General features: G+C 47.7%; 1 protein-coding gene across 6 annotated transcripts in view; it reads right to left on the bottom strand.

Annotated features, from left to right (window-relative positions):
* The window catches only part of nap1l4b (nucleosome assembly protein 1-like 4b), a 128808-nt gene that overhangs the window by 82667 nt on the left and 19042 nt on the right, over positions 1-27099 (bottom strand). For all 6 annotated transcript variants that reach the window (XM_038807525.1, XM_038807528.1, XM_038807531.1 and 3 more), the window contains 2 exons: positions 18686-18785; positions 11039-11180 (listed from right to left, as the gene is read on the bottom strand). In XM_038807525.1, coding sequence (XP_038663453.1) covers positions 11039-11180; positions 18686-18785 — 242 coding nt within the window. The remainder of the gene's footprint in view (positions 1-11038; positions 11181-18685; positions 18786-27099) is intronic.

The raw sequence follows: 27099 nt of genomic DNA, 5'->3' as shown, positions 1-27099 counted from the left end.
CATGATCAGCTTATGAGAGTCCAAGTCGGGGATCTTCCCTAGCATCCTCCCAATAAAATCCACATCGTCTCAATTAGGGGCGTACACACTGACCAGGACTACTCTCACCCCTTCGAGCTTACCCCTTACCATAACGAACCTGCCATCCCCATCAACGACTGTGCCCTCCGCCTCAAATTGTACCCTTTTATTAATCAGGATCGCAACCCCCCTCGTCTTAGAGTCAAGCCCCGAATGAAAGATCTGACTGACCCAGCCGTTCTTTAACCTAACCAGGTCTGCCGCTTTCAGGTGCGTCTCCTGCAGCATGACTATGTCCGCCTTCAGAACCCGCAGATGCGCAAACACACGTGCCCTCTTCACTGGCCCGTTTAACCCTCTAACATTCCAGGTGATCAGTCTGGTTGCCCCCCTCCCCCCTTGCCGATCAGCCATCCCCTTACCTTGGCCAGCCCCGCAGCCATGTGTCGCGCCTCATCTGGCCAGCCTCCTGACAAGCTCCACCCATGACCTCCTCACTGTTGCCATGCCCAGTTTCTATCCCCGTAAGCAGAACGACTCCCCCCTCCCAACACCATCCTATCACCTAACCCCTGCTCTAATCTAACTATATGCACATCCCCCCACCTCTGCTGCCGTTGACTAGCCCCACTCAGCCAGCCTGGGGCTCCCAGCCTCGGCGCCAGCGCGTCTCCCACCCATTGTCCCAGTCACCCCTCCCCCGACCCATCCATCCATACCACTTCCCCAGATCAGCCCTACTTAAGGAAACACTCTATACAAGTCAAAACAACCCCCACAATAGCACAATTCAAGTTTTACAAGACAAAAAAAAACAGATAAGTAGTAACAGGCACTCAGTCCTTCCCCTATAGACACAGAAAAAGATTGCACAAAGTTCTCCTGAAGCATCCATCTTAACCCAACCCTTTTAACTGTATTCTTTATTATTTTCCCCCCAGCCAAGCTCCAAATAATCAAAGAGCCCAAAAAGGAAACATTCAGGTAAACCACGCCAAAAAATAAACCCACACCCCTATCATCTTCCAACCCCCTAAAAAGGTCAAAAAAAGAAACGACGAAAACGGACCCAAACATACAGGCAATTTTCAAAACGGGAGAGATACCACATATACTTAAAAGTTCTAACACGAGTCCAAACACCCTCAGCTCAGGGCCAGCACTTGCTTCTTAACGAAGTCTATTGCCTCTTCAGGTTCCTCGAAATAGTGGTGCTGACCCTCATACATAACCCACAGTCGTGCCGGAAAAAGCAGCTCAAATTTCACCTTGTTTTTATGCAGTATCTCCTTCACCTGCCTGTAGCCTCCCCTCCTCCTGGCCACCTCAGCACTCAAATCTTGGTAAACACGCAGGGTGGTATTGTCCCAAGTTCAGCTTCGTGTGCTCTTTGCCCATTGCAGCACCCGTTCCTTGTCCAGGTACGCTCGTGGGGGACCCCCTTGTCGCGGCTGCCTCACCTGCACTGTGTGCCCTGTCCACCATCGGCAGGCGCGGGAACACCTTGTTCCCCAGCAACTTCTGAAACATTCCCTCCACATATGCGGCAGCGTCCAGCCCCTCTGCTCCCTCCGGAAGGCCCACGATTCTCACTTTCTGCTGGCGAGATCTGTTGTCCAGGTCCTCCAGCCGTTCCAGAAGCACTTTTTGCTGGTCCCTCAACCTCCACATCTCCACATCCGCCACCATTTGAAAGTCAGCCTGCTTCTCCACTGACTTCTCTAACTGCTGGAGCTTCTCAGCCCGATCATCTAGCCTTTTCTCAATCCGGTCAATCGACTTCTGTAGCGGCTCCAAGTTGTCACACTTCAGAGCCAAAAAGCCCCCCTGCATAGTCTGCAGCAGCTGTTCCATTGTGGGCTGGGCTGTCGGCGCCTTGCTCTGAACACCAGCCATGCTGGTCCCTCTCACATCCTCCACTGTGCCCTTACTCAACCACTTCTGCTGTTTACGGCCCCTCCGGCTCCTTGGGTCCATCAATTCTGCATGGGTCCTGTGCCTGAGTACTATTGCTTTCCAGTTCCGCGCTCAAAAGCGCAAAAAAGTCCAACCGAGACGGGAGCCACCAAATGTGCGACCTACTCCCTCATAGCCGCACCAGAAGTGGACACAGTCCTCCTTGCTAATAAAGCATTTTGCAAAACGATACCACAGGCCATAGACTGGAATGGGGAGGTCTCACAGCTGAAGGCTGTGATCAGAGGAGAAAATATCATGTAGAAAGCAAGGAAGCAGGAAGGATAGGCAAGCTAGGCAACAGCTGATCGATTTCATACTGGAGGTGGACCCGCAGTACACCACAGCCCCGACCGTAGAGTGTCTGGCAGAGGGGAAAAAGCTACAAATAGACTTCGACCTGCGGAAACACCATCAGGGCTGCGGGATGTCATGGAGAGTACCAACACCATGCAGGCCAGTTAGGCAGCAGGGCCAAATGCATTCCCAGCGGACTTCTGCAAAACATTCACGCCAGCACTGGCCCCTCACCCGTGGGAAATGTTTGCAGACTCGCTGGTAAGGGGCTCACTGTCACAAGCCTCAATATCACTGCTACCCAAAAAAGGCAAAGATCCGACTGACTGTGGGTCCGACAGACCCATCTCGCTGCTCAATGTAGAGGCGAAAATCCCGGCAAAAATCTGGCTAGGCGGATGGAGAGCTGCGTAGCCAAAATTGGTCGCAGAGGACCATCTGCCATAACCACAGGTTCAAACTTGCAACAATGGACACCACCATCAAAAGGTGGAGACAGGAAAAGGGGACATTGACGGTTGGGCAATTGCACTGCTCACTGGGTCCATGCTTTTTGTGAGTGGATAGATGGGCGAAAATCTGGTTCCGAGATAAAGGCACACAATTCAGACGTTCCTGGATGTTAAGTTGGTTAAAAGTTGGCTGGAAGGACTTCCGGTGGCGATCATGGAGGAGTAGGTCACACATTTGATAGCCCCCGCCTGTAACGGACTTTTGGGCCCCTTTCCTCCCGGTTTTTATGGGATAAATCGGTGAAGAGTGAGACAGTAAGGAGAAATCCCCCTCCGGTGTATGGAGAATTAGGCCAGAAGTGGCGGCGTGGGAAGACTAAGTCCCATAAGGAAGACGCAAGCAGAGCCGGCAACTCGGGAAAACATGGCGGAAAACAAGAGCCAGGGGAAGACGGCACAGTGGTCAACGGGGAGGCTGGTGGAGTTTTTTGAAAATTGCTTTGCCAAGCTGAAGGACACGCTGGACCTGATTAAGGCTTCGATTGATCAAGTTGTGCAGAATCAAGTGACCCACAGGAGAACGATCCAGGAGGTGGGAAAAAAGGTGTCCGAGCACAAGGAGTTCATAACCGTGCTGGAGACCAAGGTGGAGATGATGAACGACCGCCAGAGAAGAATGCAGGAGAAGCTGGAGGACCTGGAGAACAGGTCCTGGAGGCAGAATCTTAGAATTGTCAGCCTCCCTGAAGTCAGTGAGAGATCGGGTGAGAGATCGGATGCGAGGACTTATGTGACAGACATGTCACAGAGGGTGATGGGGGCTGAGGCGTTCCCTCGGCCCCTGGAAGTGGATGGAGCGCACAGAGCCCTCCCGGAGAAGCCCCGAGCGAACGAGCCACCGAGGCCGATGGTGGTACGCTTTCACCGATTCCTGGACAAGGAACACGTGGAATCTCTTGTCAAGAGGAAAAAGGAGGCCTATGTGAAGATGAGGTGTGAAGTTTCAGTTGGGGCGCTTGATAGTTACAGGGAGGCGAGGAAGGATCTAAAGAGAGAGCTAAGACGAGCAAGGAGGGGACATGAGAAGTCTTTGGCAGGTAGGATCAAGGAAAACCCAAAAGCTTTCTATAGGTATGATAGGAATAAAAGAATGACTAGGGTAAGAGTAGGGCCAGTCAAGGACAGTGGTGGGAAGTTGTGTGTGGAGGCTGAGGAGATAAGCGAGATACTAAATGAATACTTTTCGTCAGTATTCACTCAGGAAAAAGATAATATTGTGGAGGAGAATGCTGAGACCCAGGCTATTAGAATAGATGGCATTGAGGTGCGTAGGGAAGAAGTGTTGGCAATTCTGGACAAGGTGAAAATAGATAAGTCCCCGGGGCCTGATGGGATTTATCCTAGGATTCTCTGGGAAGCCAGGGAAGAGATTGCTGAGCCTTTGGCTTTGATTTTTAGGTCATCATTGGCTACAGGAATAGTGCCAGAGGACTGGAGGATAGCAAATATGGTCCCTTTGTTCAAGAAGGGGAGTAGAGATAACCCCAGTAACTATAGGCCGGTGAGCCTAACGTCTGTGGTGGGTAAAGTCTTGGAGAGGATTATAAAAGATACGATTTATAATCATCTAGATAGGAATAATATGATTAGGGATAGTCAGCATGCTTTTGTGAAGGGTAGGTCATGCCTCACAAACCATATTGAGTTCTTTGAGAAGGTGACTGAACAGGTAGACGAGGGTAGAGCAGTTGATGTGGTGTATATGGATTTCAGTAAAGCGTTTGATAAGGTTCCCCACGGTCGGCTATTGCAGAAAATACGGAGGCTGGGGATTGAGGGTGATTTAGAGATGTGGATCAGAAATTGGCTAGTTGAAAGAAGACAGAGTGGTGGTTGATGGGAAATGTTCAGAATGGAGTTCAGTTACGAGTGGCGTACCACAAGGATCTGTTCTGGGGCCGTTGCTGTTTGTCATTTTTATAAATGACCTAGAGGAGGGCGCAGAAGGATGGGTGAGTAAATTTGCAGACAACACTAAAGTCGGTGGAGTTGTAGACAGTGCGGAAGGATGTTGCAGGTTACAGAGGGACATAGATAAGCTGCAGAGCTGGGCTGAGAGGTGGCAAATGGAGTTTAATGTGGAGAAGTGGGAGGTGATTCACTTTGGAAAGAATAACAGGAATGCGGAATATTTGGCTAATGGTAAAATTCTTGGTAGTGTGGATGAGCAGAGGGATCTCGGTGTCCATGTACATAGATCCCTGAAAGTTGCCACCCAGGTTGATAGGGTTGTGAAGAAGGCCTATGGTGTGTTGGCCTTTATTGGTAGAGGGATTGAGTTCCGGAGCCATGAGGTCATGTTACAGTTGTACAAAACTCTAGTACGGCCGCATTTGGAGTATTGCGTACAGTTCTGGTCGCCTCATTATAGGAAGGACGTGGAAGCTTTGGAACGGGTGCAGAGGAGATTTACCAGGATGTTGCCTGGTATGGAGGGAAAATCTTATGAGGAAAGGCTGATGGACTTGAGGTTGTTTTCGTTAGAGAGAAGAAGGTTAAGAGGTGGCTTAATAGAGGCATACAAAATGATCGGAGGGTTAGATAGGGTGGACAGCGAGAGCCTTCTCCCGCGGATGGAGGTGGCTAGCACGAGGGGACATAGCCTTAAATTGAGGGGTAATAGATATAGGATAGAGGTCAGAGGTGGGTTTTTTTACGCAAAGAGTGGTGAGGCCGTGGAATGCCCTACCTGCAACAGTAGTGAACTCGCCAACATTGAGGGCATTTAAAAGTTTATTGGATAAGCATATGGATGATAAGGGCATAGTGTAGGTTAGATGGCCTTTAGTTTTTTCCATGTCGGTGCAACATCGAGGGCCGAAGGGCCTGTACTGTGCTGTATCGTTCTATGTTCTGCAGTGGGCCAAGAAGGAACGGAGCAACAAGTGGGGGAATTGTGAGCTGCGCATTTATCAGGACCTGGGCCCGGAATTGGCCAAGAGGCGAGCTGGGTTAAATCGGGCAAAAAGTGCCCTCTTTAATAACGGGGTGAAGTTTGGGATGCTGTAGCCAGCCCGTCTGTGGGTCACACATGAGGAATAGGACTTCTACTTCAAAACACCAGATGAAGCATGGACTTTTATTAAAGAAAAGCTGGAGGCGAATTAAGACACTGAAGCCTTGGAGAGTACGGCGGTGGCGATTTGTTGTGTTGTGCTCTATAGGTATAAGTAGTGTTATGTGTAATAAGCGGCGGTTTGGATGGCTAACGGTAACTTTGTCTTGCATGGAGCTGGTTCGAGGGGGGATGGTCTTTGGGGTTGGTTCTGTTTTTGGGTGTCTTTTTTTTCTAAAGTGGCTGTTTCTTCACTGGTTTTTTTTTCTGATGTTTGTTTACTGTGGAATATGATGTTTTTAATATGTTTGTCCAAGTTTTTTTTGGGGGGGGGGAAAGAGGGGAGAGAACAACAGGGAGACAGACTACTTGGTGCCAGAGACGGGCGCTATCAAGTCAGCATGGGTCAGCTGACTCTCAGAAGCACAGTGGGGGGTGAACAGGTGTTAAGCTGGAGCTTGACTTGGGGGGTTGGGTTTCTAGTGTTGTTGCGGCGGGGGTGGGGGGGCTGCTTTGCTGACAGGGGATAACTGTTACTAGGGGACAACGGGAGGTCAGACAAGCGAGTGCCCGAGGGGGGGCTCGAGGAGTCGGAGTGCGCGAGCTAGAGGCTGGCCTAAAAGGGTGAGGACTAGCTGGCAGCGGGGGGTGCTCCCAACCAGGCTGATTACATGGAGCGTCGGAGGTATGAATGGGCCGGTCAAGAGGGCTCGCGTGTTTGCGCATTTGAGGGGGCTGAAGGCGCACGTGGCAATGCTACAAGAAACACACCTAAAGGTTACAGACCAGACGAGATTGAGGAAGGGGTGGGTTCGCCAAGTATTCCACTCGGGGCTGGACTCAAAAGACCAGGAGGGCAGCGATCATGAACAACAAACGAGTGGCATTCGAGGCAGAGAGAATCGTGTCAAACAAGGGGGGTAGGTACGTAACAGTGAATGGGAAGCTGGAGGGGGTGCGGGTGGTACTCGTGAACATGCATGCTCTGAAATGGGACGACGTGGAATTTATGAGGCGGGTTTCAGGTAAGATCCCAGACTTAGAGTCACATAACCAGATCATGGGAGGAGACTTTAACACAGTTGATCCGGCATTTGACAGGTCAAAATCCAGGCCAGTGAGGAGGCCAGCTGTGGCAAAGGAATTGAAGGGGTTTATGGAACAGATGGGGGGAGTAGACCCATGGAGGATTGCACGGCCAAGGGCGAAGGAGTTCACCCAGTGGGGTGAACAAGGTGTTTAAGGACTTCTATAGTAAATTATATGAGTCGGAACCCCCCCGGCTGCGTTGGAGAGGATGAGGCAGTTTTTGGATCAGTTGAGGTTTCCTAGGGTAGGTGAGGATCTGGTGGAAGGGCCGGGAGCCCCAATTGAGATTGAGGAAATAATCAAGGGGCTAGATGGCATGCAGTCGGGCAAGGCTCCAGGGCCTGACGGCTACCCGGTGGAATTCTATAAGACGTTTTCAGAGATATTAAGCCCACTACTGGTGAGGACATTTAATAAAGCAAGAGAGAAGGGAGTCCTCCCCCCAACAATGTTGCAAGCCTCGATTTCATTGATCCTGAAATAGGAGGCGGATCCAGAGCAATGCGGATAATACAGGCCAATTTCTTTACTGAATGTGGACGCCAAACTGCTGGCTAAGATACTGGCCACAAGGATAGAGGACTATGTCCCAGGAGTGGAGAGGTGGAGGTAGCAATGGACGCGGAGAAGGCTTTTGATTGGGTGGCGTGGAATTACCTGTGGGAGGCGCTGGGAAGGTTTGGGTTTGGTGAGAGCTTTATTGACTGGGTGCGGTTGCTCTATCAGGCACAAGTAGCAAGTATGCATACGAACTGGATGAGGTCAGGGTATTTTAAACTACACCGAGGGATGAAGCAAGGGTGACCCCTCTCCCCGATACGGTTTGCTCTGGCCATAGAGCCATTGGCCATGGCGTTGAGCCTCTAGGAACTGGAAAGGGCAGGTTCAGGGGCGGGGGGGGAAGCACCAGGTCTCGCTTTACTCAGATGACCTGTTCTTGTATATTTCAGACCTGTTGGAGGGCATGGGGGAAATAATGCAAATCCTGGGGGAATTTGGCAATGTTTCAGGGTATAAATTGAACATGGGGGAAAAGAGTTGTGCGCAATCCAGGCAAGAGAAGAGAAGAGACTGGGAGAGCTGCCGCTTAGAATGGTAGGGAAGAGCTTTCCGTACCTGGGAATCCAGGTGGCCTGTGAATGGGAGGCACTGCACAAGTTAAACCTATCCTGGATGGTAAAACAAATGGGAGGGGACTTTATGAGATGGTACATGCTCCCGCTATCACTGACGGGGGGGTGGGGGGGGGGGGGGGGTGTATATAGACCGTGAAAGGAACGGTCCAGCCCAGATTTCGGTTTGTCTTTCAGTGCCTCCCATCTTCATCCCAAAGGCCTTTTTCAAGCGGGTGAGTACGGTTATTTCTGGTTGTGTGTGGGTGGGTAAAACCCCACGAGTGAAGAAAGTGTTGCTGGAGCGACGTCGGGGGGAGGGTGGGTTGGCACAGCCGAACTTCTGCAATTATTACTGGACGGCTAATTTAGCCATGATTAGGACGTGGGTAGTGGGGGAAGGGTCAGTGTGGGAGCGGATGGAGGCGGTGCCATGTAAAGACACCAGTTTGGAAGCACTGATAACGGCACTTCTTCCGTTCTCGCTGGCCCGATACTCCACAAGTCCGGTGGTGGTGGCAGCTCTGAGAATCTGGGGGCAATGGAGGAGATATAAGAGAGTGGAGGGAACATCGGTTTGGACCCCGATTTATAATAATCATCGACTTGTACCGGGTAGGCTCGATGGTGGGTTCCGGAGATGACAAAGGTGAGGAATTAGAAGGATGGGGGATCTATTTATAGATGGAAACTTTCCCAGCTTGAAAGCTTTGAAGGATAAATTTGAATTGCCAGCAGAGAACGGGTTTAGGTATTTGCAGGTGCGAGACTTCCAGAGAAAGCAGGTTCCAGCCTTTCCGCTGCTGCCGCCATGGGGGTTACAGGACAGAGTTGTCTCCAATACCTAGGTGGGAATGGGGAAGGTTTCAGATATTTACCGGGAGCTTTCGGAGGCGGAGGAACCTCCAGTGGAGGAGCTTAAGGGCAAGTGGGCGGACGAGGTAGGAGGAGAGATAGAGGCGGGTCTATGGGCGGATGCCCTAAGCAGGGTAAATACCTCCTTATCATGTGCCAGGCTTAGCCTCATACAATTTAAGGTAGTCCACTGGGCACACATGACAGTGGCTAGGATGAGTAAGTTTTTCAGGGTAGAGGGCAGGTCTGTGAGGTGCCCAGCAAATAATGTCCACATGTTTTGGGCATGCCTGAAACTTAGAGGGTTTTGGCAGGGTTTTGCGACGGCAATGTCCACGGTACTAAAAACACGGGTGGTGCAGAGTCCGGAGGTAGCGATCTTTGGAGAGTCGGAAGAGCCGGGAGTTCAGGGGGGCGAAAGAGGCTGACGTCTTGGCCGTTGCCTGCCTGGTAGCCTGGAGATGGATCTTGTTCATGTGGAGGGACTAGAAGCCCCCGAGTATAGATACCTGGGTTAGTGACATGGCTGGGTTTCTCAGTCTTGAGAAGATAAAGTTCGCCTTAAGAGGGGCAATGGTTCACCCGGAGGTGGCTGTGTGAAGATTGGGATGGGGATGGGGGGAATGTTTATTGTACTATGTTGATGTCATTGTTAAATGCTATTATTCTAAAAATTTTCAAATACCTTAATAAAAATATATATTTTTTAAAAAGGTGGCTGAACACTCCAATCACCCACCCACTCACCCGGCCCACATACCCCTAGCATTCAAGCTTAACATGCAGCTGCTAGTGCTGTTACAAGGGGTGCATCCAGTTTTACACTGACACTCTTGCCAGAGTTCCCCATTTGTGACAGCCGGGATTAGATCATCATAGAAGAAATGCATGGCACCAAATTGGAGGGATAGAAACATGGAAAATGGGAGTAGGTCTTGTCGGTCCTTCAAGCCTGCTCCGCCATTCATCATGATTATGGCTGATCCGTTATCACAATGCCACATTCCTGCACTCTCCCCATTGCCCTCGAGGCATTTGGAATCTAGAAGTCTATTCCTCAGTGACTTGGCTCCACAGCCTTCTGTGGTAAATATTAGCAGGCTATGATTTATTGGCTTTCAGTCCCATCAATTTTTCCAGCACAAGTTTTACAAACACTAATTTCCTTCAAATCCTGCTTTTCACTAGACCCTCGCTTCGCTAGCATTTCTGGGAAGTGTCTTCCTCCATGAAGACAGAACTAAAGTAGTTTAAACACTACAATTTCCTTGTTCCCTATTTATAAATTCACCCATTTTGGACTATAAGGGAACTACATTTGTCTTCACGGTTTTGTTCTTTTTATTTACCTGAATGAAATGAAAATCGTTTATTGTCACGAGTAGGCTTCAATGAAGTTACTGTGAAAAGCCCCTAGTCGCCACATTCCGGCGCCTGTCCGGGGAGGCTGTTACGGGAATCGAACCGTGCTGCTGGCCTGCTTGGTCTGCTTTAAAAGCCAGCGATTTAGCCTTGTGAGCTAAACCAGCCCCTACTTGTAGGCTTTTATCTTCCTTGCGAGTTTATTCTCATACTCCATTTTTACCCTTGGGAGATTGCTGAATTCTAAACTGCTATTTTTTCTCTTTACTTTATATGACTCCTCTTTGGATCCAACACTATGCTTAATTTATTTTGTTAGCCATGATTGGGCCACTTTTCCGGTTTTGTTTTTGCGCCAGAAAGGAATATTAGCCATTGCATATCCGCCTTTTAATAAGTTTCGCAGTCAATCGTTCAATGATCTGGGCCGATGCATGGACAAGGTCAGTTAAGTTCAGGCAAGAGGAGGATGACTAAAACATGGCACACCCAGGACAGCAACTGGTATCCCTGAACGGAGGGCAGAAGCATCAGCGAGATAGACCGGGTCATCCCAAGCTACGAAAAGCAAATGGGCATTTCTTAAAACATTTCAAAATTTACACAACTGAAAATTGACAAACACGTGATAGTCATATTTGTGGTATTTCCAAGTGATGTGGTTACAAAAAAGTCCTAATATACCAGCACATTGATCTAAAACAGTTAAGTGATTACTCGAGAGGCAAGGGATTGCTTCACAGGCAATATAGAAATGGCTCTCTTTTAAGCATCCTTACCTTTTCAAAATATGGCTGGTAAAGGGCTGCATATTTCCGCTCCAACTCATGAACTTCCTCATAAAATTTGGCTTCTATGTGGGCACACTTGACCTGAAGATGTTTCAAAGCGTTTATTCTTCTCTTTACAACTTTAGGTAAACTGCACAAAAAACAATTAATACCAGATAACTGAAGTATAGTTTACACTGTTTTTGGTCTTTTAATAAAAAAATGCAACTCCATCCCACATCCTCAGTGTAAAGAGTGTGAGGGAGCTGAATTACTCATTTTCTGAAACATTCACCGTGGTAATTCAACTTGTTAATTTAGCTCCTTCACACTACCACCATTTTTTGTACCTTAAAATTAAAACATTTGCTCTCTTGCATGTGAATGTTCATGCTAAGAATTAAAGCAACAGCACATCTTCTAGATATTCTTTACAAATTCTCTTTGCATTAAACACTACTCTATATCCAGTTGCATCCACTGGCAATCGATCCTCAGTTTTAGGAGGCACTCAGTCATATGTTGAAGGATTGGCAACCCTCGGGGTTCTGGGCAGGAATGTCTACTGTCTCTGCTTCTATTTGCTTTAGGAATTGAACCACCAGCCATAGCGCTGAGATCTTTTGATAGGTGGAAGGGGATAAGTCAAGGAGGGAGGGAGTATAGGGTGCCCTTCAAAGCAGGTGATCTGCTTCTTTATATTACGGACCCAGTCTCCCCTGTGGATGAGATAATGAAGCTATTGAAGAGTTTTGGCTCTTTCTCTGGGTACAAGAGTAAATACTTCTTGGTTAATCCCCTGGAGTGGAGCTAATCTGGGGATGTTGCCATTTCACTGACAGATTTAGCTTTCGTTATCTGGGTGGTCCACGATTTTCAGGGTATCAAACTCACTGGTGCTGCAGATGGGAGCGAAGGCGGGTGGCCTCACCGTTGCCTAGTTAATAGCCTGGAGACGGGTTTTGCTTGGGTGGAAGCCACCTACTCCGCCCAGTGCCTCAGCCTGGTTGGGTGACCTCATGGAATTTTTACATTTGGAGAAGGTCAAGTACATCATTTGCAAGTCGGTAGAGGGGTTCTAACTGAGATGACAGCCATTCATTTTATTTTTCAAAGAGTTAGTGACCATCAGCTGTTAAAGGGGATTTAGGTTTGGGTGTGCTCTTAACTGCTGACATGTTCTTTTTATATTGTAACCTGAAGCACATGTCTTATATTATATTGTTATACTATTTTGTCCCGATGAAGAAGTTTTCAACAAAAATATATATTTTCAAAAACTTTTCTAACTCCAAAAGCAAACTGCCGTAAATTTTCTGTAGAGTAGGTACACGTGCTCTATTCTGCGCAGAATGAGCTACGAACACAGTTATAGATCTGCTGGATTACTGCATTGAGACAAGACCTTCTCTTACTGGGGTCACCTATGATTAAATGCATCCCCGGAGGTTTCACCTCATGACTTTCCTCCAAGCTCCAGCCATTAGTTGGCCAACACATCCACCCTTTGAAACACTGCCTCCCTATGCCAAATGAAAAGCAAACCATGTATGATGTTTGACTGTCAGCCAAAAAGGCTCTCCTACCCCATCTTCAATCTATTTATATATAGTAAAGAAAATGTTATTTTCTGATGTTTCTGCTCATTTTTCTCCAGGATTATACAAGTGGCCTGGATATTGATCTTCAATTCCTGGAAACTTCAGGCCAGTCCTGGAGTTAGGTAATACAAACTATTACCAGCTAAAGAATGCAGGCCATGACTTCCCAATTACATTTTACCCACAGCCTGTTATCTGAGGAAGTAGGATCTAAACAGCAAACACGCTCGATCGCAGTTTAGCTACCAGCAATCAGCTGGATCAATTTAATCTACCCTGATTACGGTCACCTCTAACTGACCTCTTCTGTTCTGTTATCCAATATACAAAAGAATAAAAATGTTTCAACTCTGACCAGGCCAAGCTACAGATTAGATTTCAGCCCATGGTTTTTGTTGCATTGATGTGGCACTGGAATGGAACTTGATGCAAAATAAGTCACAAGCAGCAGGTTACGAACAGTGCAAAGACATTGAAACTTTAATTACATTACATCCTCAGTCTAGCTGGCCTACAAAAGGTTATACATCCTCAGTCTAGCTGGCCTGCAAAAGGTTATATAAGGAGCAAGAAAGGCAAGCGTTTGCATGTATGCCTGTGCCAAAATTCCATCACGAACGAATTAGACCTTTTGAAGTATATGTATTACATATCTGCAGCAAAAGCAAGTATTTTACTTCTAATCAATGTTTCTAGAAGGACATGCTTTTCCTTCTTTAACATGGTAGACCATACCATCCTTCTCTAATAATGTCCAATTGATTTGGAATGCCCTCACCTGGTTCCACGGATCAGTACAATTGTAGCCAAAGCACATCTAGTATTAGCTTCTCTTGTACTCCTACATTGGTGCCTCTTGTGCCCCCAATAATCTAGTCATGGCACCCTCTTCTTTAGCGTATGCTGCCTATTGGTAAAATCTATAGAAACATACCTTGTTTCTATCTGTACGGGGATGGCATCCAGCCGTTTCTCCAACCTTTAAACTACCTACGTAACATCAGACTGTCCAACATCTTCTTGAATGAGCCACAATTTCCACAGCTAAACACTTGGAAAAAAAATCAAATCCCTCATTTTCAGTTCTTACCACAAATTCAGTACCATAACTCAATTTCCTCTCTACTGCCTCAGACGGAAACGCACTGTTCACAACTTGTGTCCAATGTGACCTTTCATGAAACTTCCAATCTCAGACCTTGACTATCAAAGACTTGCTGACTTGCAGTCTGTAGTCTGGGTGGCCTCTATCTCAGCTCCATCTAATGAAAGCTCTTAAATGTAGAATATTTGTGACAAATCACAGTCCATGTTCTGAATGGACATCAACCGCAGCACAAAGCTCACAATATCCAGTTAACAGTTCCACTTAAAGTGCAGGAACACCAGAGTAGAAATTTTGATAGTGTCACACACCCCAGCACAAAATTAGCATTCTTTAAAAATAGGTTCCTAAAAAACACCTAGCCAATATCTTCATGAACCACAAATTTATTGGAATTAATTTACCCTGTACATGCATAGCAGCATAATACAGTAGTCCCCCTTTATAACCCGGGTGTTGGGGTCCAAGACAGCCACCCGCGTTGCAACCGAGCCGCGGATATCCACGATGGGGGTTTTCAATTTATTTTTAAATCTATGCTAGCGCTTCCCATTGAGAGTCTACGGGGGGTGGGGGGAGAGGTCAGACCCCCGTAGACTCACAATGGGAAGCGCTAGCATAGATTTTTAAGTAAATTTAAAACCCCCATCGTGGATCTAATTAAAACAGTGTCAATTTCAGCGGCCGGCTCACTTTGATCCGGAGAGGGAAGCTGCTCTCTCACCGAAACAATCAGCCGGCCGCTGAAATTGACACTGCCCGCTGCTCTCTCCCTCCAATCCAACTTTTAAGTTTTAATGTTTCTGATTGGAGGGAGAGAGCAGCGGGCAGTGTCAATGTCAGCGGCCGGCTGATTGCTTCAGTGAGAGAGCAGCTTCCCTCTCCGGATCAAAGTGAGCTGGCCGCTGAAATTGACACTGCCCGCTGCTCTCTCCCTCCAATCAGAAACATTAAAACTTAAAAGTTGGATTGGAGGGAAGAGAGCAGCGGGCAGTGTCAATTTCAGCGGCCGGCTGATTGTTTCAGTGAGAGCAGCTTCCCTCTCCGGATCAAAGTGAGCCGGCCGCTGAAATTGACACTGCCGGCTGATTGGAGGGAGAGAGCAGAGAACACAGGAGGAGGTCATACGGGCCTCTGCAAGACCAGCATGGTCTCACATCGCCCCTCCCCGCTGTAACTGGGGTTCAGGCTGTGGCTGCTGGGGTACAGACCGTGGCTGCTGGGCTTCAGGCTGTGGCTGCTGGGGTACTGTGGCTGCTGGGGTACTGTGGCTGCTGGGCTTCAGGCTGTGGCTGCTGGGGTACTGTGGCTGCTGGGGTGCAGGCCGTGGCTGCTGAGGTACAGGCTGTGGCTGCTGGGGTACTGATTGGAGGGAGAGAGCAGCCGGCAGTGTCAATTTCAGCGGCCGGCTGATTGCTTCAGTGAGAGAGCAGCTTCCCTCTCCGGATCAAAGTGAGCTGGCCGCTGAAATTGACACTGCCCGCTGCTCTCTCCCTCCAATCAGAAACATTAAAACTTAAAAGTTGGATTAGAGGGAGAGAGCAGCCGGCAGTGTCAATTTCAGCGGCCGGCTCACTTTGATCCGGAGAGGGAAGCTGCTCTCTCACTGAAACAATCAGCCGGCCGCTGAAATTGACACAACTGACAGTTGGGGTCCATAAGCCCCCCCGCGGTATATCGCGAACCGCGGTATTGCGGAGCGCGGTATAACGGGGGACTACTGTACAAATAAAGTGCGTCAGTGTTGGAAGCCAAAATTGGTTATGGCTAAAAACTCATTGCTTCTTTATAAATACATTTTCAACTGCAGTTTCCTCCCCTCAGGAGTTTCATGATGGTGTGTGGTTTCATAAACACAACTGACCTTCCATAAACTCATCCAAATAATCATATTTAAGTTCATGCAATGAATATAGTCAGGCTATCTTTTTTTTTTAAATGAGTGCATCATAGGCAAACTTGATCCACTCCTCAGCAATTATGTACTTTCTAGCAGTGTCGCCATGATTGTTTCACCACTCTTGCCTCAAGCTTTTCAGAGTAAATGCCCTGCCCATCTTGGTTTATATCACTTGGTATAGACCAGGCATCAGGCCTAGTCTGTAAAACTCAACATTTATACAGAAATCTTACTGACTGAAATTGAAATGATATAATTGGGGCATAATACAGTATATGGGCTGCACAGTAGCACAGTGGCTAGCACTGTTGCTTCGCAGCTCCAGGGTCCCAGGTTCGATTCCTGGGTTGGGTTGCTGCCTGTGTAGAGCCTGCACACTCTCCCTGTGTCTGTGTGGGTTTCCTCCCACAAGTCTTGAAAGATGTGCTGTTAGGTATTCATGATATGAATTCATCCTCTGTGTCCCCGAACAGTCGCCGAGTGTGGCGACCAGGGGCTTTTTACAGTACTTCATTCCAGCGTTAATATAAGCCTACTTGTGACAATAAAAATTATATACATCTTTAACACAGATAGCACGGAACCTCAAAGGTGCAATCAGATGAAAATGCATGCTGACCCGAGCAGATGTATTAGAAAGGGTTTGGTTTCAAGGATTAGAAGGGTCAAGAGCCTGGGATTTAGGGAGGAAATTCAGAGTGTGGGCTGGGAACCAAGAGCCAAGGGGGAAAAACCTACTGGACCTCATCCTCACCAATCTACTTGTCACAGATGCATCTGCCCATGACAGCACTGGTAGCAATGACCACCGCAGTCATTTTGGACATGAAAACCGGTCTTCACATTGAGCATACCCTCCATCCTGTGATGTGGTACTACCACCGTACTAAATGGGATAGATTTTGAACAGATCTCGGCTCAACTGAGCATACATGAGGTGCTGTGAATCATCAGTAATACAGCCACAACCCGGAACCTCATAGTCCTTCCTATCTTCCATTATAAAGCCAGGGAATCAACACTGGTTAAAAGAAGAGTGCAGGAGGGCATGCCGGGAGCAGCAGCATGCATCAATGCACATCTAAAAATGAGGCGTCAACCTGGTGAACCTACAGACACAATACTTGCATTGCAGAGGTAAGTTATCCCACAACCAACGGACAACATTTGCAGTCCTGCCATGTCAATTGTGAATTAAGGGCTGCTCCATCAATATGCCCATCCTCAATGATGAAGAAGTCCATCACATTAGTGCAAGTCAACGCTGAAAAATTCACAACAATCTTCAGTTAAGAGTGCCGAATGGATGATCCATATCAGCCCCCTCCGAGGTCTCCAGTATCAGAGATGCCAATATTCAGCCAAGTTGATTCACTCTACGAAATATCAAGAAAGGGCAGGAGTCACTGGATACTGCAATGGCTTTGGGCCCTGACAACACATTAGCAATAGTACTGAACACTTGTGCTGCATCCTTAGCCAAACTGTTCCAGTGCAGCTACAACACTGACAACAATCTGGCAATGTGGAAAACTGCCCAGGTCTGACCTGTCCACAAAAGGCAAGACAAATCCAACCAATCCATTACCGCCTCTATCAACAGCAATGGAAAGCGTTATCGATAGTGCCATCGAGTGGTTCTTACAGCAACAACCTGATGCTCAGTTTGGGATCTAGCAGGGCCAATCAGCGCATGACCTCATTACAACCTTAATCCAAATATGGACAAGCAGCTGAATTTCAGAGGTGAGAGTGACTGCCTTTAACATCAAGGCAGCATTTGACCAAGCATGACATCAAGGAGCCCCATCAAAGCCAACTGGAGAGGATAGCCTGTGCCACACAAGTATCAGGCAATGACCATGATCATCAAGCGAATCTAACCAGCTCACTTTGACATTTGATGGTATTACCATTACCAAATTCCCTACGATCAACATCCTGAGGTTCTTATTGACCAGAAATTGAACTGGAGCAGTCATAGAAACGCTGTGGCTACAAGAGCAAATCCGAGGTTGGGAATTCTGCGGCAAGTAACTCACCTCCTGACTCCCCAGAGCCCGTCTACCATCAACAAAACACAACCCAGGTTTCTGATTACATACTCTCCACCTGCCAGGATGAGTGCAGCTCCAACACAAGAAGCTTGACACCATCCAGAACAAAACAGCCTACTTGATTGGTACCCACCCACCAACTTAAGCATTCACTCTCTCCATCACCGACGCAGTGACAGCAATGTGTACCATCTACACGATGCACTGCAGCAACTCACCAAGACTTCTTCGACAGCACCTTCCAAACCTGCGATCTCTACCACCTAAGAACTCCCTTCCCAGCAGCACTGTGGGTGTACCTGTACCAGATGGGCTGCAGCTGTTCAAGGCGGCGGCTCATCACCACCTTCTCATGGGCAATTAGGGTTGTGCAAAGAATGCTGGCTTTGTCAGCAATGCCCACAACCTATGAAAGAATTTTTAAAAAGCAAAGCATAGAGGAGGGAGGAATTAAGTTATTTGCATTCCAAATTTTATTTAGTATGTAAATACTATAAATGTAACAGGCATGTACCTTTCATGGTGTAATATTCTATGTTGTGTTAGTAATATGACATATTGGTTCAATTTCCCCTATTAGTGAACCTCTGCTGCTTTTATGCCAAACAGGACCATTGCAAAAGTCCCACACTCCATGTCCCAGGCTGCCCACAACAATGCCACAGGAGATGAACAAACTCAGGAGGAAACAAAGCAGTATGGATGAGCCATACTGCTGCAGCCAAAGAGCATGCTTCCAGAGATTGATAATAAAATAATCTTAATTGTCACAAGTAGGTTTACATTAACAATGCAATGAAGTTACTGTTAAAAGCCGCTAGTCGCTAAATTCCAGTGCCCGTTCAGGTACAGAGGGAAACTTCAGAATGTCCAATTCACCTAACAGCTCGTCTTTCGGGGCTTGTGGGAGGAAACCGGAGCACCCAGGGGAAACCCATACATTGTGAATTTAATTTTTAAACAACCGCACCGTGTGCGCACAAATGTACTCACGTTTCAACGTAGCTGGAAGGAGCGTGCGTAACACTGTCTAGTCTTTCCTGTAAAGCTGCTAAGACTTGAGGGTTCTGCATAACCTGGGCTGTCAATTTTGCTGTAACACAGATTCATGGGGTCAAATTAAAAGCACCAGTGGCTGAGTCTACACCTGACAAAAAAAATCACAAGTTGCTTCCATTTCAGTCCCTTCATACTTGATAAAACAGGGAAGTAAATCTGCAGAGGCTCAATATCCTTCTGGTTCCCATTTATTATCTAGTTTTTCATGCACTGTAATCAATGAAAAAAACCTCCATTAATTATTTTGCTCATTACTCACCGTCAATAGACCCCCAAATCCAGTTAATCTGGATACCTCCTTTGGGCACATTTAAAAATGACAGACATGAATCAACTCACCTACAAATACAGTCCCATACACAAGGTGGAACCGATCATCAGCCATATAAACTCCTGCAAGAAACACCATTTGCAAAAATGGCAGATCAATTTAGAGGGTGAAGAAAATCTGTTGGGTGCCTTCTTAATCCGTAAAAGGTGAACAAAATGAGTACCAGGAGATGACACGAGATATAGCACCCAATACCACACCTATCTTTCATACAGTGATCGGCCACATGCAGCACCTGACCCCACTCACTTCTGAATGCCTGCAATTCTCTGCTCATAAGTGCAAGGCTAGAAACTTGCTCCAGAACTCTAAAAACGGAAAGGAAAAATCAGATCTCTAAACTATTCTATGCTTTAAGTGCAACTTGTGCTCATGGCCTAAGTTCTATAACCTATTTAATTCAATTATGCGATTTCAGTGTTTTTCAAACTTTTCTTTCCTGGGGGCCCATTTTTACCAACCGGCCGACCTTCGCGACCCACACGGGCCAACATTCGCGACCCACCACTTTCTCTTATCTTTAATGCGAGAGGTGAGCCTGCTTGGTCCTCATTTACTGGTTTGCTGCTGACAAACTGGAAGATTCACAATCACGCCAAAAGCACCTGATGTCAGTGTTCAGGGCGCGTGACCTGCTCTCCGCCTCCCTTCAGGCAGGAAGATTACAATGAATTTTTAAAAACCTTCTCCTGCTTCAGCGCGCTGATATCAGGAGGCGGCGGTGCTTCTTGCGTAGTTCTGCGCATGAGCGGGCACGCATGCGATGGGAAACGCCACGACGGACGGCTCTGTGACCCTCTCGCCTGTTGCGACCCCTACTTTGAAAATGCCTGTGCTATTCCATATGGACACAGTCTAACCCTTTAAATATTTTCAAGACATCAAATCTCCACAAAGCGTACGCTTTTCTAGAGTAAAAATTACAAGCACACATGGCCTATTATGGAAATTAAGGGCGTACAATCTGGTATCAGTAGCCCTGAACAGAAACATTTCTAGGGTCTTTATATCACGTGCTAGGCTAAACTGGATGATGTATTCTAGATGGGGGCCAAGCAAGATCTTCTATGTTCCATAAAGAAAGACTTTGAGGTGATTAATGGAGATAATTCAAATTAATATGATAGCATTGTTGACAATTTTGTAGGATTTACTTTCTACCCCATTAAAACGTTTGTCACTTAAGAAAAAATGATCTAGCAAAGCAAATAAGAAATCCGAAATTCAGTGTTGAAATAAATCAGATCATTTGAATTAAGCAACTCTGAAATAACATTTTGTTAATTGGAATGTATCTGCCGAGTAAGAGGCAACTTTAGGACACGTGGATGAATTTACTGACCCCAAATTATACATTGGTGCGTGACGGGTAATACCTTCAACGAGTCCCTCATAACATCAATCCTCTTGGGCCTGAACCAACCATTATCTCCTCACCCAGTCATGGAAAAAAGCCTTAAGATGCCCTCATCTTATCGAACGGTCGTGCAGTAGAGTTTTGGCTATGGGATGCAAGGCATAGTAGTGGCAAAGTCAAATTGGTCCACAATTCATTACAGTAGCTATGCATCAAGTTTAGGTTTCAGGAAGCTAAAGTGGCACAGGAATAGCAGGGGTAGAAAACAGCAAACGTGGTATCAAGGCAGTGTAAAGAGCTTGGGGGGTGGGGGGCAGGGTGTGCAGTTCAATAATGTTGAAACGGGCAACGGGGAAAGGAAAATGTGAATTTAAGAATTGATTAGTCAACTATTTGAGGAAAACATTTTATTTATAGACGGGGAGTAGTGGGGCTGTGATGATAGGGAGGTTAACAGTAGACAGAAACAGCTTTGTCAGTGAGTGAAGCACTTTTTAAATAACACAAGGTGCTTTATTTTTATGATAGTTCAATTTAAAGATTTTTAGCATTTGTGATTAAAAGAACCACAAATGGAGTAAAACGGGGACTTCCTGTGATGGGAATGCGCTGAGTTGACACAGGAAAGGTAGCTCTCCTCCTGGAAATTTGAAAATTGACACTTTTCAGCCCAGAAATAAACCACTAAGCCTGCAAAAAAAAAAAAAACCAAAAAACATCTTCCTCCAAGAACACCACAGATACAAAGAAATGCCCACGGATAATTCAAAGAGCCTAAGAGATGGCAGAGTCAGAAGAATCTGGGGGGGAAAAAAAACAGAAATGTGGCATGAAATGGAGCTAGTCGCAGCCAAGTGGACAGTCGCCAATGCACACACCAGACTACCCGCCAATAAATGAGGCTTCCGAACACAGCAGCTCCTAAAGCACAGCGATGCCAAAATGGAGATGATGGCAACGATGAAGGCGGCAGTCACAGATGCCCTGTGCTCCTTCAAAGAGGCGCTGGAAAAGATGGAGCAACTGTTGGGAGGCACTGGAAGCAACGATGAGGGAGCTGGAGAAAACAGCGAACATTCAAAGCAACTGAATTGTACTTACAGGTACAGCATTGTGTCAGGAAGCAGGTGCCGTCCTTTTCAGACCTGCTGCCCCCACGTTGCAGGACAAGGTGGTGTTGAAAACAGGAGTTGGCGAGGATAGGGTGTTGGAGATTTATAAGGAATTAATGGATTGTGATGGAGCCCCGATCGAAGTTAAGTGGGAGGAAGAGCTGGGGATGGACGTGGAGGCTCGGCTATGGATGGAGGCTCTGAGGAGTGAACACATCCTCTTTGTGTGCTAGGCGTAGCCTTATTCAATGCAAAGTGGTTCATAGGACGCATATAACAGTGGCCAGAATGAACAGGCTCTTCGAGGGGGTGGAGGATAGGTGTGGGCAGTGCACAGGGAGGCCCATGAACCACATGCTTTGGGCTTGTCCGAAGCTGGAGGGGAATTCTGGCAGGGGTTCACTGACGTTATGCCCGAGGAACTGAAGGTGAAGGTTGCCCCGAGTCCAGACGTGGCGGTTTTCGGCATATCGGAAGACCCGGGAGTGTAGGGGGTAAGAGAGGCCAACATTTTAGCCTTTGCCTGAAGTGGAGGGACTCTGGGTTGCTGAAGCCGGGGTGTGTCCGTGTGCGTGTTTCACCTTGAGGGTCTGTGGGGAGGTTTATCCGGACATGGAAACCGTGTATTGACTCCTTCAAGAATAGTGGGCAAGGGCGAGGGGGTGACCATACTGCTCAATATGAGGACAGCATTCACGGTGACGTCATGATTAGTGGTGTCCTAGAAGGGGCACCAGTGGTCCTCGTAAACGCGCGTGTTCCCAATTGGGACAACACGCAATTTAAAAAGAAAACTATGACAGAAATCCCAACATAGACTCCCATCAGCTCATTATGGGAGGTTGGACTTTTAACTGCGTACAAGACCCAGGGACAGACAGATCCAGTCCCAAAGAGGGGATCTATCAAGCATGGCTAGAGAGTTGAACACCTTCATGGAGCAGATGGGGACAGTGGACCACTGGAGGTTCACGCCCCAAGGCAGGAGTTCTCCTTCTCCCAGACCCACAGGGTCGACTTCTTCATAGTAGGGAAAGCGGTGCTTCCAAGGATAGTGGAGTGGATTACACCACAATTGTAATCTCCGATCACACTCCACACTAAATATATTAATAATCTTTATTGTCACAAGTAGGCTTACATGAACACTGCAATGACTACGGTGAAAAGCCCCTAGTCGCCACACTCTGGCGCCTGTTCGGATACACGGAGGGAGAACTCAGAATGTCAAAATTACCTAGCAACACGTCTTTCAGGACTTGTGGGAGGAAACCCACACAGACACGGGGAGAACATGCAGACTCCATACAGACAGTGACCCAAGCCAGGAATCGAACCTGGGACCCTGGCAACAGTGCTACCGTGCCGTCATATGAGGTCAGAGACGAGCCGGGCTCAACACCTCCCATGGAGGCTGCATCGCCAATAAGGTATTCTACAAACAGAAATCACAAGCCATCAACAAGTATGTAACCAGCAATTAGAATGGGGGGGGGTCCTCACCCTCCACATTCTGGGAGGCAGTAAAGGTGGTGACAAGAGAGGAAATCATTGCATACGAGGCGCTCGAGGATAGGAAGGAAGCGGCAGCTGGGCAACAGCTGATCGACTCCATGCTGGAGTACTCCACAGGCTTGATGGTGGAACTAGTGGCAGAGAGGAAAAAACTACAAATGGACTTTGACCTGCTCTCCACCGAGAAAGCAGAGCACCAGCTCCACGAGATGCGGGCAACCTATTGAGCTTGGAGAGAAAGCCAGCCGCCTGCTGGCTCACCAGCTGAGAAAGCAGGCAGCCACAAGGGAAATAGCTCAGGTAAAGGACACGAGTGCCAAACTAGTTGCAGGGCCAGAACAGGTCAACAAAACGTTTGCAACCTTCTACCGAGAGTTGTACACCTCCGAGCCCCCAAAGTGGGACTCTAAGATGAAGCCGTTCCTTGATGGACTGGTCAAGCCAGTCGTGGGGGAATATCGGAGACAGGGCCTGAGCTGCAGGTTTGTAAGGGAGGAAATTGCCGCCCCCCCCCCCCCCCCCCACTCTTGTTTTTTGGGATGAGCACATTTGTGAGTTTTGATGTTTTTTCATGTATGGGGGTATGATGGATGGGCCCTTTGGCTGGTGCTGATGGGTTTGTCATTATTCAGAGGGGTTTGGTGCCAGTTGTGCAGGCTGTGTGGTGGGGGACGTGGTCGCAAGCGATGGCCAGGCACAGAGGGAGTATGTGGCAGGTTTGGAGGAGGAGTGTGGACACCTCCTTGAAAAGGTGGAGACAGGACAAGGGGAAATTGGGAGAGGACTCTGGATCGAAGCACTGCACATGGCAAACTTCATCTCGACGTGTGCAAGGCTGAGCCTAACGCAGCTAAAAGTAGTGTACAGGGCATATCTAACCAGAACATGAATGAGTGGGTCCTTCCCAGAGGTGGAGGGCAAGTGTGAGTAGTGCCAGGGAGCCCTGGCCAACCACACCCACGTCTTGCCCCAGATTTGTCAGATACTGGGTGTCCATCTTCGAGGTCATGTTCAGGGTTGTGGGGGTGAGGTGGAGCCATGCCCACCAGTAGCGGTCACCAGCAGCTACAGTGGTTCATGGAGATAGGGGTTGATGTCCTAGCCTTTGCCTCCCTGATCGCCCATCAGAGACTCCTGCTTGGCTGGCGACCAGCAGCACCGAGGCTGCAGACTAGCTGTCCAGCCTGGCGGAATTTCTCAGGCTGAAGATAAAATACACCATCTGTGAGTCGGAGGAAGGCTTCTAAAGGATGTGGAGGCTGTCACCAACTTGTTTCATGGCGTGTTCGTAATCGGCAAACAATAAAGTGGGTGGGCGGGGGCCTAAATAACAGTGTACGTAAAGTATTTTTAAGTAAGTGTTTTTGGTCTTGTGATATAAAGTTTACAATGAAATGTGAGAAACCCTATTGAGAATATTAAAAGTGTTGGCCAATAGGCATTTAAAAAAAATAAACAGTTTCGGGAAGGACCTTTTGTTTACCCAGTTTCTGTTTTTATTCTGTACATAAAGTCAGAATTAGAGCAGACAGCTGTATAATTTATTATTTATGCTCCAGCAACTCGAGCAACCTTAGCACCTGCTGAAGATACAGCATACTTCCATGGATTCATCTGCAGATGGTTCGATTAACTTGGATGGAATATATTGAACCACAGATTACAGAGTAATATAAGAAAAAGGACTTGCATGTGTTTAACATTTTATGGAAATTTACAAAAAGATACAAACAATAAACCCTTAACCAAAGGCAGAACACCCAAAACAACCCATCAGCCCCCATACCCACTCAGACCCCCTCTCTCTTTCCCCTTTCCCAACAGCTAACAGTGACCAACTCTCTGAAATACAATATAAATAGCTGTCATCTGATCGAAAACTTCAATCGATTCCCTCAATGTATGACTTTCAGGGTGCAAAAACTCTATTAGATCCTCTTGCTACCCCGAAGCACTTGCTCGTGTTGCCAGCCTCCAGCCCAACAGGATCCATCTTTTCGCAACCAACATGGTGAAGGCAACGACATCAGCCCCCGCCCCCATCACACCCTGAGATTTAAAAAATAAATAAGTTTAGAGTGCCCAATTCATTTTTAATCCCAATTAAGGGGCAATTTAGCATGGCCAATCCAACTACCCTGCACATCTTTGAGTTGTGGGGGTTAAACCCACGTAAACACAGGGAGAATGTGCAAACTCCACACGGACAGTAACCAGAGCCGGGATCAAATCTGGGATCTTGGTGCCGTGGTTGCTGCCCTGAACCCCTGAGGTAACCACCAAAGGACAGGGTTCTAGTTCAATATTTAGAATCGCTGACACGGTGATAAAAAAGGACCTCCAAAAATGTACCCACTTGGAACAGAACCAGAACCGTGAGTGGTGTGCGGGCCCTCTCGAACAGCGCTCACACCTTTCCTCCATTCCCTCAAAAAAGCAACTCATCCTAGCCTTAATGGGGTGTGCTCTTAACACTACCTTTAGCTGGATCAGGCTCAGTCTCTCACAGTACGTGACATTCAACCTCTGCAACGCCTCACTCCATATCTCCTCCTCCAGTATTGGCCCAACCAAACTCAACTCTTCCCCTACAATCCGTTCATACATGCTGGACGTACTGCCCTCCTCCAACCCTGAACAGGAGAGAATCTGCCCCAATAGGCGGCACCACCAGGTAATCCAAGTATAACCTAACAAAGCTCAAGTACCTGGAGATACCTAAACATGTCCAAGCCTGAAAGCCAAAATTTGGTCTTCAATTCCCCCAGGGTGGCAAAGCGCCCGTCCAGGAATAAACCGCTCACTCTCGCCAGTCCTTTTTCTTTCCATGCATCAAATGTGGCATCCAGCCTCGCTGGCAGAAACAGGTGGTTGGCACAATTGGAAGCCAACCTAGAGGCTGCCCCCAACTCAAACTGCTGGCAGAGGACTTTCGATGATGGGGATGTGCTGAGCGGACGTTTGAAAGGTGGCTCTCCACCTGAGAATTTGGATTTAGGCACTTTAATTGCAAATAAGCCACCAGATGCGGGGAAAAAAAACATTCCCTCACCCTCTTCCAACAACAGCAGAATTAACAATGCTCAGAGAGAGAGAGAGAGAGAGAAGAAAGAGGAGAGGAGAGAGAGAGAGCGAGAGAGAGAGAGGGGAGAACGAGAGAGAGAGGGGGGAGAGACGGTGAGAAACGAGCAGGGGGGTAGAGGAGAGAGAGAGGAGAGGAACGAATGAAGAGGAAGAGAGAGCGGAGCAACGAGCGGAGAGAGAGAGGGCAAGAACACGAGAGAGATGAGAGAACCTAGCGGAGAGAGAAACGATAGATGGAGAGATAGAGAGAACGATGCAGAGAGAGAGGAGAGAACGAGATGAGAGAATGAAATGAAAATCGCTTATTGTCACGAGTAGGCTTCAATGAAGTTACTGTGAAAAGCCCCTAGTCGCCACATTCCGGCGCCTGTCCGGGGAGGCTGGTACGGGAATCGAACCGTGCTGCTGGCCTGCTTTAAAAGCCAGCGATTTAGCCTTGTGAGCTAAACCAGCCCCTAGAGCGAGAGAGAGAAACGAGAGAGAGAGAAACGAGAGAGAGAGAGAGAGAAACGAGAGAGAGAGAGAAACGAGAGAGAGAGAGAAACGAGAGAGAGAGAAACGAGAGAGAGAGAGAGAGAGAAACGAGAGAGAGAGAGAGAGAGAAACGAGAGAGAGAGAAACGAGAGAGAGAGAGAGAGAAACGAGAGAGAGAGAGAGAGAGAAACGGAGAGAGAGAGAGAGAAACGAGAGAGAGAGAGAGAAACGAGAGAGAGAGAGAGAGAAACGAGAGAGAGAGAGAGAGAGAAACGAGAGAGAGAAACGAGAGAAAGAGAGAGAGAGAGAGAGAGAGAATCCAAATGGCCTCCACCTCTTTCCAGAGATGTAGGACAAATGTGAACAGTACCAGGGAGGCCTAGCCAACCACACCCCCAGGTTTTGGGCCTGCCCTAGACTGGTCAGGTTCTAGACAACGTTCATAGATTGGTTTCTAGACAACCTTCATAGTTCA

The sequence above is a fragment of the Scyliorhinus canicula genome, chromosome 9, assembly GCF_902713615.1.
Source record: "Scyliorhinus canicula chromosome 9, sScyCan1.1, whole genome shotgun sequence".
NCBI classification, from domain to species: Eukaryota; Metazoa; Chordata; class Chondrichthyes; order Carcharhiniformes; family Scyliorhinidae; genus Scyliorhinus; species Scyliorhinus canicula.
This window is presented reverse-complemented; position numbering and strand designations above follow the sequence as displayed.